The 15,066-nt window shown below is 39.4% G+C and overlaps 1 protein-coding gene across 1 annotated transcript in view; it reads left to right on the forward strand.

The window, feature by feature from the left end:
* Nucleotides 1–4,358, forward strand: part of RAB5C (RAB5C, member RAS oncogene family) — a 31,972-nt gene extending 27,614 nt beyond the window's left edge. Inside the window, exon 6 of the mRNA XM_088442466.1 lies at nucleotides 2,384–4,358. Within this exon, the coding sequence (XP_088298592.1) occupies nucleotides 2,384–2,499 (116 nt within the window). The 3' untranslated portion in view covers nucleotides 2,500–4,358. The remainder of the gene's footprint in view (nucleotides 1–2,383) is intronic.
* The last annotated feature ends 10,708 nt before the right edge of the window (nucleotides 4,359–15,066 follow it).

Here is a 15,066-nt window from a genome sequence, read left to right on the forward strand (position 1 = left end):
TGTCCCTGAGAAAAAGGCTTGGGCGCCATTTTCCCAGAGACCCGGATATGCACAGTAGTTTCTGGCATGAATCCAGAATCTACTGCGCTAACAGAGGAGGGGGCCCAAACGGAGGCTGCACACGGGCCCTCTCCTCTCTTAAAACACCTCTGCCCCAAATAGTCCCATTTATCGCCCTGCAGACTTTGCTTCTTAGCCACGCCAAAACACTATAACTAATACACTATAGGAGAGCTAAGATCAAAAATGTAGGAAAAAGTAGAGCAATGAAGTAGAAAGTAAAAAGAAAAAGAGACAAAGCTAATTATAAGCAGCAGAATTCAGGTTGAACAGGCAAGGGACTGGTCCGAATGACCCTCACCATGCATCTTTATGCTTAATCTGCGGCTTTATACCACTTCCTTCGCGACAAGAAAATGAACCTAAGTATCTAGTACACTATTTGAACTAAGGGCCTGATTCAGGTTAATACATAAACCCGATGGTGGGTGATCAACTCATGCGCAGGTCCTGTTCTGCGCATGTGCAGAACTAGTCCTGTGGTCACACTCGCAGTGGCTGGTTGGGAGCGCGAAGGGGGTGGCGCCGGCCTGCGTTTTCTGGGGGTGCCGAGGCCAGGCTCTGCCTCGGAAGACACAGATTTCCTTGCCTTGGCAACGCAAGTAAGATGGCCATTTTGAGTAGCGTTTGACTTTCTCAGATGGTCTGTAGCTGCAACTTGTGGTTGCAATGGTTATCCGATGCCGCTTCTTCGGGCACAACAGTCAGGGCTGCAATACACTCAGGAGGCATCTATTTGCTTCGAACGCCTCCTACAGCATTAGCATATTTACACACCGCAACTGAGTCCAAAGACGCAGCTACTGTGTGTTCTGCCTCCACATCAGAATCTGGCCATAAGTCGCAAACTTCAGGAAAAAAATACGCATCATGGGAATCACCTCAGGTGTCTTGTGCCATATGGCGCAAAAGAAATAGGAGTATTAGATCACTGTGGTTTTAAAGATTGCTTAAATAAAAAAAAAAAAAAATTGAAATGTATAAGTACCATTTCCATGCATAACATCTTACAGGTGTTTTATTGCTTATAAATGCAACTACTTGAAGAGACCTTTTATGAAAGACCGATGCTGCAATACTGAACAATCAAGGTTACTCCCATTCCCTATATAGAACCTTAGCTCACACGTTATAGGTTGATGTAGACCAGCAATTATATTGCCATGGTCTTGGATAGTTTGCTCCCTGGGGTACTGTATTTGGTTGTGGCTAATGGTTTTCCAACAGCAAGTAGCCCTTTTTGTCTCATGATGGGAGTGTAGATGTTGTCTAAAGCAATATCCAAAAGTGGACAACCCCTATATGGAACACTACTACTTTCAAGCAAAATATGCATTTTATCCTAATGTGTTTTATATAAACATTTTATTATATTATGGTACCTTTTTGAGCTTTAGTTTAAAATATATATATATATATATATATATATATATTTATTTCTGCCCTACTTCTATTTAACATTGTGTTCATTTGCTGCTATAGGGATCTAATACTGATCTAGCGTCTTAGGAATTGGCCTGCACCTTACCACTTTTAACTCCATTTTTTTTTTTTTTTTTAGCATGCCTTTTCTGTAGCAACCTGCTTCTGTGCAAGCGTTCAAGCCCTAGCTGTTCCAACCATGCTGATGTCCCAGGGGAGAGACAGATACTGCAGTGCATGATTGCACATAGCGATATTTTACCCGATCTGGCCGATTCCGACGCACTGGAACGACAGATCGTGTAAAATATGCCAAAATCGTGAGGTCACGATACGGTACGCATCCCTGCAGGTCGCATATCGCATCTTCAGATCTGCCGTGCTGTAGAGCAGATCTGACCATCTCAAGTCAGGATACACTGGAGTAATCAGGAGGCACGATAGATCGTGTGTCACTTTCACAGCTTTTTCATACCAAAACGTGTGCAGCACTGCCGGGGAGAGTTCAGGGGGAAATCGTGTACATCGACTGATCGGGAACACATCGCTATGTGTGTGGGCACCTTAAGTTCTTAGCCACAATCATTGCACGTAGAGCTGTAATATCACTGAAGGTCACCCCTCCCCCAAGCACCACATATTGAAAAACTAAAGTCAGATTAACAGAAACTATTGCAAGAGATATTTCTGGTGTTGTAATAATGAAACCAAAAGTAATTTATCAGTAAAATATTTGCTTTATGATTCGTATTTAAATAGAGTATTATCCTTTTAATGTTTATACAGGGCAGACTATAAGTAAATGCTAAACTGGGATCGGGTTACAGAGATATGTTTTACATTGTTCTCAGTGAAGTTACTGCAGTGTCTCCAAATTGTTTTTCTCTTCTTCAATCTCCAGCCAAGAAGTTGCCCAAGAATGAGCCCCAAAGTGCACAAGGTGCCCCTGGAAGAAATAGGGGGGTGGACCTCCAAGAAAATAACCCCCCTGCCAGGAGCCAGTGTTGCAGCAACTGAATTGTGTACAATCCCAACCCTACCACCATCTTCTCCCTCATCACACTCTCCACCTGGTGGTGGGAAGAGAGGGACCAAAACATAGAAATGTACTAATTTAAAAAAAAAAAAAAAAAAAAATTTGAAATCCAAAAAATATACCAACAATAAAACCAACAAAGAGATGAGACTGGAAATCCACTTTAAAACTAACTCTACTTAGCCCCCACAGAATCAGAATATTTACCATGGCTCTGGAGGGGTAAGAAGGACGCTATGAATTTCTATTTTATCATCTACTGTACCACTCCAGTTTCTAGTTGATCAGCGTCCTGACGGATATCTCATTCCACCTGCACTTTGTTCCTTGTATAAATACTAAATCCATTTTTAAGTCTTAAGCCACTTCTTCTTTTTTTTTTTTTTTTAAAGAAAAAAAATTATATATATATGGGCCTACTTCCTATCCCCCCTCCTCCATGTTAGTGGGTATGGTGGCTCTGGTATGAGAGGAAGGGTGCTTTGTTTCTAAATCTTTGCTTCTAAGCAAATTCTGATGAGCTCCTTTGTTCATGAAATCATTCTTAAACAGTATATTGTAAGGAGAGACTGCTGTGTACATTGACAGGTATATACGTATGTAGTGTATATGAATATATATATATATATATATATATTTTTTTTTTTTTTTGATTCTTCGTTTTTAATCCCCTTAATAGAGAATGCCTTTCTTAAGAAACTTGTATCCAAAGGCATTTCTGGAAAAATGGGATGGATCAAAACAGCGCCTTGGAAACAATATGGCTGCCAGGAAGCTAACCGACATTCTATTTTTGTAAAAGAGTGAACATTCACTCACCAGCATTGCCATTCTTCTATCGTAGCAACATCTGCTCATGTTCTTTGTTCAGTTCTAATCATGATAGCTGCCAATTTAAAATTTGTTGTAAAGCCATAAAAGCACTTTAAATAAAGCAGTGGTTAGAAAATAAAGAATTACTCTTACAAATGCGGTTTTGGTGACCCACGCATGGAATTCTTTTTCCACAGTAAAATCTGATGCTCCACGCCGAATGGTCAACTATTTGTGCCACTAGATCCTGTTCTTCCAAAACATCCAATATGAAGGAATTCATTTTCTTTAGACGTGTTTAGCCACGTTTTTTTTTGTTTTTTTGGTTTTTTTTTAGCCGATTGTAAGCTTTTTAATGAGGGGCTTTCTGCTGTTCTGTCTTCTACTGTCCTCATTGAAAGGAAAAAATAATGAAATAGCCATACCTTTTTAAACAGGAAGAGCAATGTATTGTAATCTTCCATGTTTTGCACAAGGGCAAAAGGAAAAAGATAACGTTCTAGTAAATGGCCGCCTCTATTCAGACTTTTACTACATTTGATAACGAGAGTAATTATTTTTGTGCATTCTTTGCTTGACCTGCCAGCCTTATTCTTAGAAATGTCCAGATGAACTGTAAATAATCAACAACATATAATAACCCTGCTTTTGAGCACAGGTAGAAAAGGAAATGGCTGTCACCTTGACTTTCCCACCTCTGTGCAATTTGAGATTACCCTTTAAAGTTGTGTATGCTGTTTATGAATCACTCTTATTCTCCCAGGATCTTTTTTTTTTTTTTTTTTTGGGAGCGGTGAAACAGATGTTTGAAGTCTAAGGCTATCTGAGGTGTCTTTATGTCTCTGAACCCAATCACTTGACCAAATACCGATTCATGAGTATTAAGGGGAATGGAATTGTGTTTTTTGTTTTTTTGTTTTTTTGTTTTGCTTTTTTTTTCTTCTTCATATTCTGTATTTTGTATTGTATGTTCTCTGCAATATGTACTTTAATCAGTATACCTTGATAATACAGTACGTACTCAATAGATCATTTTGTTTCTTCCTTTTGTGTATTATAGGTCCGGTTTCTGTGTATGCATTTTGCCATAGTAAAGATTTCATCAATTTAATCCACCCATGAGATTTGTGTTCATGCTAGGGTTAAGACCAAAAATAACTGTATAGTCTATACTTATGTTGTCGTGTTAAGGCATCAGGCTATGTTCATCAGCTTGACCGGATCTGAATGTTGGGCATTTTTCTCTGGCTAAGGTGCTAACTACCCCATAAACGTTCTATTGTATACAGTCAATATGTCAAATATCGCAGTAATGACTCCAAAGCTGGGAAGCGCCATGCTTCATTTTTGGTCCATGCAGACTTTTGAGTCAAAGCCGTGCCATGAGAATAAAGTGTGTAACTGCTACATAATTATTTTGATGCTTAAGAATGCAGGGCTCTGTAACTGCTGTTATGTAAGTAGTACAGAATAAGTGAACTCAATTTCAATCACTTAAGGGTGCGTTTAGTAAATTCATAAATCACACATTTATTAAAAAGAAAAAACGAAGCATAACATTAGACCTAAAACAGATACAAAAATTATTGCAATCCATATTGTATTTGTTTTATGTCTGTTATGTTTTTCTTTTTCTTTAATAAATGTATATTTTACGAAGCTCACCCTTAAGTGATTGAAATTGAGTTCACGTATTCTGTACTGTTTACATTAATGGTTGGTTAGAGCTATTTTGTGGGTGGCTGCTTTTAGGTTTATCTGTATACATAGTGAACAACTTGACGTTCTGTTGCGCCTAGATTTTCTTTGTTTCAACGTTATGTAAGTAGCTTAACAACATTGAATATAAAGCTTATTCCTTTTTCAACTCTGGGTTTGATTTACAAATGTAAATGTGCAATATAGCCACCAATCATACACTTGCTGATATTGTCCAGCTTGTACTGGGCTGTTAAAAGCTTATTGATTGGTGGCTTTGGCTTCCTGCACATTTGCACTTTTAGTAAATTCACCCCACTGTGTATTGAACCAAACCATAGGCATGAAGTTTCATCATTCACTGCTCTACCATTTTTACAGGTTTATTCCTGGGCCTGGTTATAGATTGTGCTGCAAAGAATGGAAGTAGAAACATTGCGGCTGATACCGAGTGAGATTTATGCCAGTTTGCATAGCCTAAATTAGGCAATTTGCTTCTGTACATGCCTAGTAAACAGGCTGCAAATGTGTGTGTATACTGATTTTCTTGAATTTGACATTTGTACCCACTGCAGAGGCGAAAACAATTGAATACTGCCCATAGGCTTAGTACAGTAAGGGCATATTACTGTAATTACAAGCAGATGGTGATGTGCCCCGAGAAGCATCTATATGCTCATCAAAGCTTTATCAAATGTGGGTGCCTGAGTGTAAATACAGAGTGATCTTGATAATCATGATCAACAAAACTAGCTAAAGCTGGGTACACACTTGTCGATTTTTTTTATTTTTTTTAACAAAAAAAAAAACAAAACAATTTTCCGACACATTGTAGCTTCAAAACGTCTATTGTGTATGCGCTGTTTGCGCTCCCGCGGGGTCGTCCGTCGCATCTTCACATTTGCCGTACATGCTGCTTAATCTGAAGATTTGATTTGAATGATGTGGAAAGACTTTTCGTGCGGTGTGTACGCACTGCATGATATGTTCTGTCACATCTGCCGGATGCCATGTACACAGGTCGTCTAGTCTGTACCCAGTTTAACTGCTTGTAATTGGCTGATTGCAGAATCACCTCTGTAGCCAATATATTTACTTTACTCTTGCAGTTATATAGTATGGTTTTGTGTGCATATTTTAGCAGGTTTTGTTCTGTTTTTGTCTTCAGGGAAAAACCCCCCACAAAGGATAGTTTTTTATATTTGCTGTATCAGAGATGGTTTTTCTAAATTTAGTCAAATCTGATTGCAAAAGCGTATTTTGCTGTGTTTTTATTTGTTTTCATTATGTCTAATGTATGCATGATGTTAACCATTAGTGCATATGTTACTGGCACAGAACTGCACACACGTTGCAACCTTTTACATTTTGTGATTATCTACTGAAGGCATTCTACATCTGCAAGTTTGATCTGCATCAGCTACATGGTACACTCCTAGCTTAAGATCAGACAGTCAAAGGGCACAGAGACACATTTTGCATAGTCAAAGCTTTTTCTTAAAACCTGTTAAATGCACTTTAATTCTTCTGGTCAAAGAACAAAATGGAAGCAAATGGACCTGTAAACACACATTTTGACAAGTGATCACTACGCCTTCTTTAACATTGTCTACTGCTTTCACAACATTAATATTCTCAAATATCTAATTGATTACAATGGGAGCTCTTACAAGCTCTAAGAGCTTAGTAATAATGAAGCCGATACTTTAGCTTGTAAATAAATAAATAAAGAAATATTGTAATGCTCTTGCAGCTTGAAGGTATATTTCTCAACATATGTCCATATTTTATGTTTTTGACATGTGCATCTGAACTGTAGGGAGTCAAAGCAGCCATGTTGGGTGCACGGATAATGTTATTAATGGTACTGTGAGGGTTCTTATATACAGGCTTTGTGGTAATAGTCCATCAATCAAATGTGGTGGTCTACAACAGGGGTGGGCAATAAGCGCCCGTCCAGCTGTCCCAGCATGCCCTGCCACAGTTTTACTATCAGGGCATGCTAAAACTGTGGCAGGGCATGCTGGATGTGTACTTTCACAACAGCTGGAGGGCCGCTGATTGCCCACCCCTGTTCTACAGGGATGGCTACAGGATGACTGCGCTTGAGATCCTGGTGGTCAAAATCCAGGGTTAGAATACAGACACCTGTCTGCAGGTATCCTATCCCTCCTCTCTCTACCCTAACCCTTCCCCCCTTAGTGCCTAAACCTAACCCTCCCCCCTTAGTGCCTGAACCTAACCCTTCCCCCTTAGCTTAGCTTAGTGCCTAACCCGCCCCACCCCCCAATCCCGCTGCTTACCCTGGAGGTGCCGGTATTCTAAATGCTGGCAACACCTGTGCCGGAATACTGAACGTATACCCTTCTACATGAGGTTGCAGCTAGATTGCACCATTGCAGTGTTTCTCAAATACAGTCCTCAGGACACACTAACAAGGCATGTATCCATATACCCTTGCTGGGGCACAGGTGTATTTATTACTAACAAATTTTAAAAGATCCAAGGTGGTTCTTATTAATTCACTTGTGATTCTGTGAGGAGACATGAGAACTGTTCCAGGGAATGGATTTGAGAAGCAGTGTGCCACAGAATAGGGAATATTTGTCCCTCTGAAAATAAGCTTCTGTACACATCCGCTTTCATCAACAATGCAAAGTGATGTATGCTGTTTTTCTGGTCATCATGTACTGAAAAAGCAGGGGCTTACAGAAGTATATCTTATTAGTATGTTTTGATTATGTAGATTGTACGAAGATCAGCAGAACACTGGTGATTTGTCTGCAGTGTACACCAACCTCAGTTTGTTTTTGGTTCTTGATTACTGAGAATACTTGTTTCGTTTCTCGCCCCCAAATGTTTACCACACGTGACCTAGGAACATTTTTCCTAGTAGTATTACTGTCTTTGAATGTGGTTTGCATCTATTATTTGTGACACAAGGTTTGCAACATTTTGTTTTTACCTTTTTAAGCTTATCACCAGGACTAACGTTTGTAATAATTTGGGATACTATATAAATAAAATTTTGATCAAATAGTCAAGATGGTAAGTTCTGTAGTACTCTGTGTGTTATTACTTGACCATTTACATAAAATTGTCCTCCATGTTCTTTGTAACTTGAAGTTCCTTATGAATTGAAATGTAGTGTGTTTTTGACTATCGTTGTTTATAAGTGCCATGTGGCAAACAAGTGCTAGAAAGACCTTTTTAACATTGCGGGGAATTCAAAAAACACTTTTTACAAATAACTCTCTATATAGATTGTAACTACCATTTCAACATTTTGAGCTTTTTAACAGTTAGAAACCTTAGAATGGGGGGAGGGAAGAAATAAATGATTTAGCATTAATTAGCTTTGCTCTTTGAAATTGATTGGTTTAAGCCTCTGATCATCTGCAGCTTTGGAAACCCGATGGATACTTACCTTAGGACCTGGTTTTGGGTGGTCTCTGCTTATTTTAATATTTCCTTAGGCAAAGAGTTGAAGGCTTTAGTTCAAAAGTTCCACTGTAAATGCAGACTAAATGGTGTATACAAAATCATGGAGGGGGCTGCGCTGTCAATTGGGAGGAAGCCTTTGACAGCTGTCACCGGGCAGGGAGCGATTACAATCTCCCCGTATGAAGCTGGGATGGGGTAAAAATCTGAAACAGTGCAGACCATACGGGGAGGCTGTAATTTCTCCCTGCCCAGCCCGGACCAAGAAAGCACTCCAGAGACATCACCGGATCAGAAAACAGGGGCTAATATCCACTAAAATTAAAGGCATGCAATGAGCTGGTATCTTACTGAAAACCAAATCCTAAAATAGAATGGAAGTATGCATTGTACTGAACAATAAGTCCCATGGGAGAATTAAATGAGCTCCTAGGTACTTTGTGTCTGTACAGTTCCAGTCAATCCTATCCAATTCCAAGTCTGGTATTTGCAAATCTCCATTACCATCTGTATTCCAGTCTGGATTTCCAAGAGATTTGCTCCTATCTCCAAACATAGGTCCCAATCCGATTCTGCATCACCCATTCCAATTCAGTTCTACATCATAGGTTCTGCATCATCAGTCCCAGTCCAATATCTTCAACATAAATACCAATCCAATATCTACTACTGTTCCAGTATAATAGTTATCTCATTCCTGTACCTGCCTTCGGGCAACCACTACCAGCAGTTCTACTGTCTCCTCTCAATATATGAGGAAGAGCTGGCTCAAACCTCTCAGCTTCATACACATCTCTTCGTTTTCCACTTCAGCCTACATTACACTGAAGTGCCAAAAGCTATAGATAGGTAAGTGGGGTCACCATAGTGTGACATCTCAAAAATGCCTAGACCTGCATCAGTTGTAATCTGACATCTCGTGAGTGTGTTTGAACACCGGCTAGGCTGCTTATAGCAAAGCGATGTGAATTACCAAAGTTCGAATGGGGTATGATAGTCGGTGTCCGATGGGTGGGAGTTGTGTTGACATTCAACATTCCTTGATCTATGGTGTCACTTATGTACCGTGGATACTACTTGGAAGGCATTACCATCTGCCGTGGACAGCACAGCGATTGACCACGAGTGCTTAATAATCTTGACCAGTGGAGTCTGGCCAGAATTGTCTGTGGTGACAAGAGACATTGGCTCAAATAACATTCACATTCAATGCAGAATATACCAAACTTGTATCCAGCAGGTCAGTGTAGTATTGTTCATATTTAATGGTATATGGCAGCAGAAGACCCATTAGAGTGCCCCTGTTAACACTGACATCAGACATGGTGCCTCACCTGGGATTGTGATGTCGCTAATTGGACCCTGGAGGACTGGCAACATTTGGCGTGGTCCAATGAGTCATGGTTCCAGTTGTTTCGGGCTGATGATAGGGTTTGGTTGTGGTGCAAACACCAAGAGGCCATTGACCCCAGTTGTCAATAAGGCACCATGCAGACTGGTTGTGGTTTTATAATGGTGTAGGGTGTGTTCACGTGGCATGGGTTGGGTCCGCTGATCTGCCTGAACACGTCATTGACTGGTAACTGCTAGTTGCATTGGTTGATAAAAATTTGCAAACATTCATGGACTTCGTGTACCCCCACAACGATTAAATATTCCAGTACGATAATGCTCTGTCATCAATCCCAAGTTGTCCAGAATTGCTTTGTGCAGCATTCTGGAAGGTCCTGACGAATGCTGTGGCCACCATCTTCACCCATCATGAACCCAAACGAACATTTATGGGATGAGGTCATTCGCCCCCAAGATCCTGCATCTACCTATATCAGGGACCTGTGGGAAGCTATCCAGACGGCATGGGTCAACATCTCTCCAGAGAAGAAAAATAGAAGAATTGAATGACAGAGCTATTAGATCAAAAAGATTATTATAATTTGAATATATTATATAAAATTAGATGAGCACATCATTATAACATATAAACATCAATAATTACACACAAAATATTGATTTATACAACCGGCTGGTCAGATAAATATCCTATTATAACCCAGGAAAAAAAAAATCTATATTTTATGTGTAATTATTGATGTGATAATGATGTGCTCATCTAATTTTATATAATATATTATAATAATCTTTTTGATCTAATAGCGCTGTCATTCAATTTTTCTCTTTTTCTTGTCTGTGTATAGGGTTTAGAGCTGACACCTATCCTTGACAGCAGCTCTAGATTAAATTATTACCATATTTTATTTTACTTTATAAGAATAAAATCTCTTGTGATTGGGAATAGTGTGCCTGGTATTTCTTTGCTATCAACTCTCCAGAGGTCTTCCGTCCACTTGTGGAATCGATGCCATGTGGAGTTGCTGCACTTCGCCGGGCTAGAGGAGGTCCTACACGATACAATGCATGTATCCCATTACTTTTGACACTTCAATATATGTCCACGTTGACAGGAGTATGCATATAAAGGGAGTAGTAATTTTTTTGCCCATTCGTACTTCCACTGCTATGGAAACATTTCTTATAAAATAGTATAAATGAAACCTACTATATTGAAGTTCTTCTACTTTTGAGATCCATTTTCTCAATATTGACTCTCATGGACTTGGTTCACTTTAACTCTAAACCCGCTATAATATATTAATAAAGGGACGGCACAGTCTGCATCCCCCCACCGGTCCCACTTCTTTGCTCTGTCCCGCAGCCTTTTCTGCCTGTTGCAACATCTCACTCTGCTGCTCTCATACTTTTCCCCTATCTGCTGAGCAGTGGGAGCTGTTGGATGGGCGGGTGCCGGACTGTAGATAGACAGTAATTAGTTAGACAATGTCTAGATCGACCCCAGCTGTTAGACAGTCAATAGATCGACATGTACAAAAGGTCGACATGAAAATGGGCGACACACAAATGATCAACACTTTTTTTTTTTTTTTTTTTTAGGGTTAGGCACTTAAGATGAGCCAGTGTCCAACGTCATTCCCTACCATCCAAGTGGGCATGGAGGGGGAATAAATCCATGAAGCGAGCCACCGTGCCCGCAGCGTGGCGAGCCCGCAAGGGTCCGAATGGTATTTACACAAAAAAACATTTAAAAAAAGTCGACCATTTTCGTGTCGACCTTTTGGCCCTGTCGACCATTTGTACCTGCCGACCGTCTTACATGTCGATCTATTGACTGTCTAACAACTGGGGTAGATCTAGACATTGTCTAACTAATTTTTGTCTATCTCTTATACCACACCCGGATGGGCAGCGCACCCAGGCCCTTGCTATGCATGCATGTTGGAGACTGGACAGGTTTTAGCAGATTATATAGATGTAAATATTATGGCAAGACCAGATTCAGGGTTGACGTCTCCTGGGGTATACGGTGCCATTTTTCATGTAGCAGCCAATTTTGTAGCACTCCAGTACAGGCTCTAGGTCCAAGTCTCCACAGCTAGTTTTGTTGGGCATAATATAAAACCCATAATTGCTATGTGATAGGGTTTCTAATAGAGTGCTCTCCACTGCTGCTGCACCTGACAACTGCATCTCTCAGCTAGGTGCTTGAAGTAAGACAAAGTTGCAAATATTTTCATATAGCAGCACTGCGTTTGTAATGTTCAGAAAAGATAAAACAATCTTCAATGTATACAAATCTTTTTCTAAATGGTGTGACCAAAATGTCTGTAACCTTGACTGTGGTGCTAGCAATGAACCAAAGCTGCTGTTAATCCATAAAAAAAAACTATCTTTAATAAAACAAAAATTTCAAAAGCAAAAATGATAGTCTCCTTTTAAAAATACGAACTTCTCAAAAGAGGAACTTCTATATAATCCCACGATATGAAGTCTGTACATACAAATAGAGGGTAGGCTTACCGGACCTGCGGGGACCCAACAATTCTGGCACAATGTGTTTTCAACGGGTAAGTGTTCGTTCAGAAAAAATCCTATAACCAGGATGGGCGATGGATGTAAAATAGGATTCTGCTCCCACCCGAGACCTGCCCGACTTCACTGCTGGTGACACTCCCGGATGTTGCTCGCGGCTCCCGCGGCTAATGATCCGTGTTCGTGACTCAGTCACGGCTAGTGCTCATGGCTGATGATCTGAGTGCTGCAGATGCTGTTAGGGTCATGCTTGTTCCGGCTATCCACCGGCAGCTGCCACCTGTCAGTTTAGCCCCTCTGATTTAGTATCTCAGATGATGGTCGTGAGATATGTAATTATTTAAAATTGCCGTTTCAAGTCAGCTGTCAACGCGTTTCTACCCTCCACGGGTCTATCAAGGCATAGCTGACCTGAAACCTGTCCCCTTCCTTTTATGTTCCCTACAGATCCTTTATACATGTTCCCAATATCTTATACAGGTATACATATTGCAGGAAAAATACCTTTTCTAAAAACAGCATTCTCTATTGTGCATAACAATGTACAATAGATATAAACAAAGCACCTGTATAAAACATATATAATTCCTATTTGATCGCTAAACGAACTATATGAATGTTTAAATAAAACAACCTATATAACACACATTTATTGGTACAAGATTAATCTAAACCTCTACAAAATTATTTCATCTAAGTCCTTATGGTAGGTTATGAACAACCTGTGGCAATAAAAGTAACAATTACATGTAGCTATGCATATCTCACTTTAAATATATAAACAGATGTAATATAACATGTCTCCTGAAAATGTCCACAAAACACAGATGATGTGGAAAATGTATATATGTATAGCTGCTGAAATGTCACATGAACCATTTGGTCTCAAAATCTCCATTGAGCCCTCTAGGTTTCTAAGTTCATGGATCCACTTCATCTCAGCTTTAGCTAATGCGGCTTTAAGGTCACCTTGCCTCAACTTTTTTTTCCACACTCAATTACTTTAAAACTCACTATATTTTCAATGGAACAACTGTGTGTATCTCTAAAATGCGATGACATGTGATGGGTTTCTAACCCCTAACGAACATTTCTCAGATGCTCTGACATACGGGTCTTAAAGGAACGACCTAGATCTACCAACATATTGTTTATTACAGCTACATTGTATAACATATACAATGTTGCTGCTATTGCAGGTTAAAATTTTATTTATTTTGTAGGTCTTCTTAGTGACACACGACACAAAGTTTATTTTACTACCTTTATTTTTTTATCGAAAAAACCCTTAGAGGTTATTCTTATACCTGTTCTTTTAGGTGGTGACATACAGTAACACTCCTTATTAATACATTCCTCAAGTTGGGTGCTCTTTTATATATCACTACAGGTTTGTCTGGTAATTAATTTTTTCTAGATGGGATCAGCCTTTAAAATATGCCAATATTTACTGAGAACAGTTTCCAGCTTTCTATAATCCTTGTTGAAGGTGTTACAAAAGAGATGGAAATATCTTTCTTTTTTGCCATCTCTCTTGTAACCACCTCCAACAAGGATTATAACAAAAACAGCACTTTAGCACAACACTTACATTTAAGCATTCATAGTGTCTCTCAGCAGTACTCAACCCATTTCCCAAGGCAGTGAGAGACTGACCAGAGACACTGACACCCTTTATCAGCCTCTCACAGGTGATCTGGCAATCTGCTGATTGGCAGAATGTTTACCACACAAACTGGAATCCCAGGGCATATTTATCTCCATTTTACAACTTCCCCAGCGTTTTTGTCACTATGGACAGCTATTTTTTTTTTAATCTACTGCATAAACACTTATTTACAATATGCCTTATAAAACAAAACACAGCATTTTGAAAGGTTTATAAATTATGTGGTTATCTTATTACAAATTAAACAAAGAACATACTTTTAAGTTTGGCTCAAATCCAACTGAAGGGTGCAATTTATTCCTGGACAACCCATGTTAAGGTACAAAAGGTGCAAATGCAACATTTTCATGCATGGAATAGATTCAACCACCCAGCACAACATGGCTTTGACAAGGTGCTAAATTGTACCTCTATGCTGTATTTACTCCTATCTGTAAAACAGACCCTAGTTTGATATGTATAATGGCTTTGCAAAGTAGATGTCTACAGAAATAAGCGTATGTATGTAGTGTCACACAAGAGCGACAACATTTTAATTGAACTTTTTTTTTTTTTTTAATAGCCTCTGAAAAATTGTTCATGCGGCAGAAATTTGAACCTATACTACGTTATGTCCAGGGAAAATTCTGGCAATTTACTGGCCATGTGATTTTGAGTTTATGTCTGTCTAGTATTCAGACTGCCAGTTGATCAAAATATAATACATATAGTTCACAGGACATTTTTGCTCTAGAAAATGTCCTGCACATACAATATATAAGCTGTAATGACTTAACACTATAAATGAGAGAGGATAGGATATGCTGTCTGGTGTCCTCAGCTGGTGCAGGAATCCAATTGAGACACTTTTTCATTAATCATTGATACCGTTTCAAACTCATGCATTTCAGAGCAGCAGAAATCCTTTCTGTGAGATGACCACTGAGGCATTTTGTGCTATAAAGCCACAATATTCTGCTTGGTAGGGAAAGTCTAATCTGTGTAATGACAGGGGCAGCTGGTGTGTTATAAATAGAGCAGAGTCAGGCTTTCCTAGCTCTTA

This window comes from Taudactylus pleione, unplaced genomic scaffold (genome assembly GCF_031769625.1).
Source record: "Taudactylus pleione unplaced genomic scaffold, aTauple2 ptg000018l, whole genome shotgun sequence".
Classification (NCBI taxonomy): domain Eukaryota; kingdom Metazoa; phylum Chordata; class Amphibia; order Anura; family Myobatrachidae; genus Taudactylus; species Taudactylus pleione.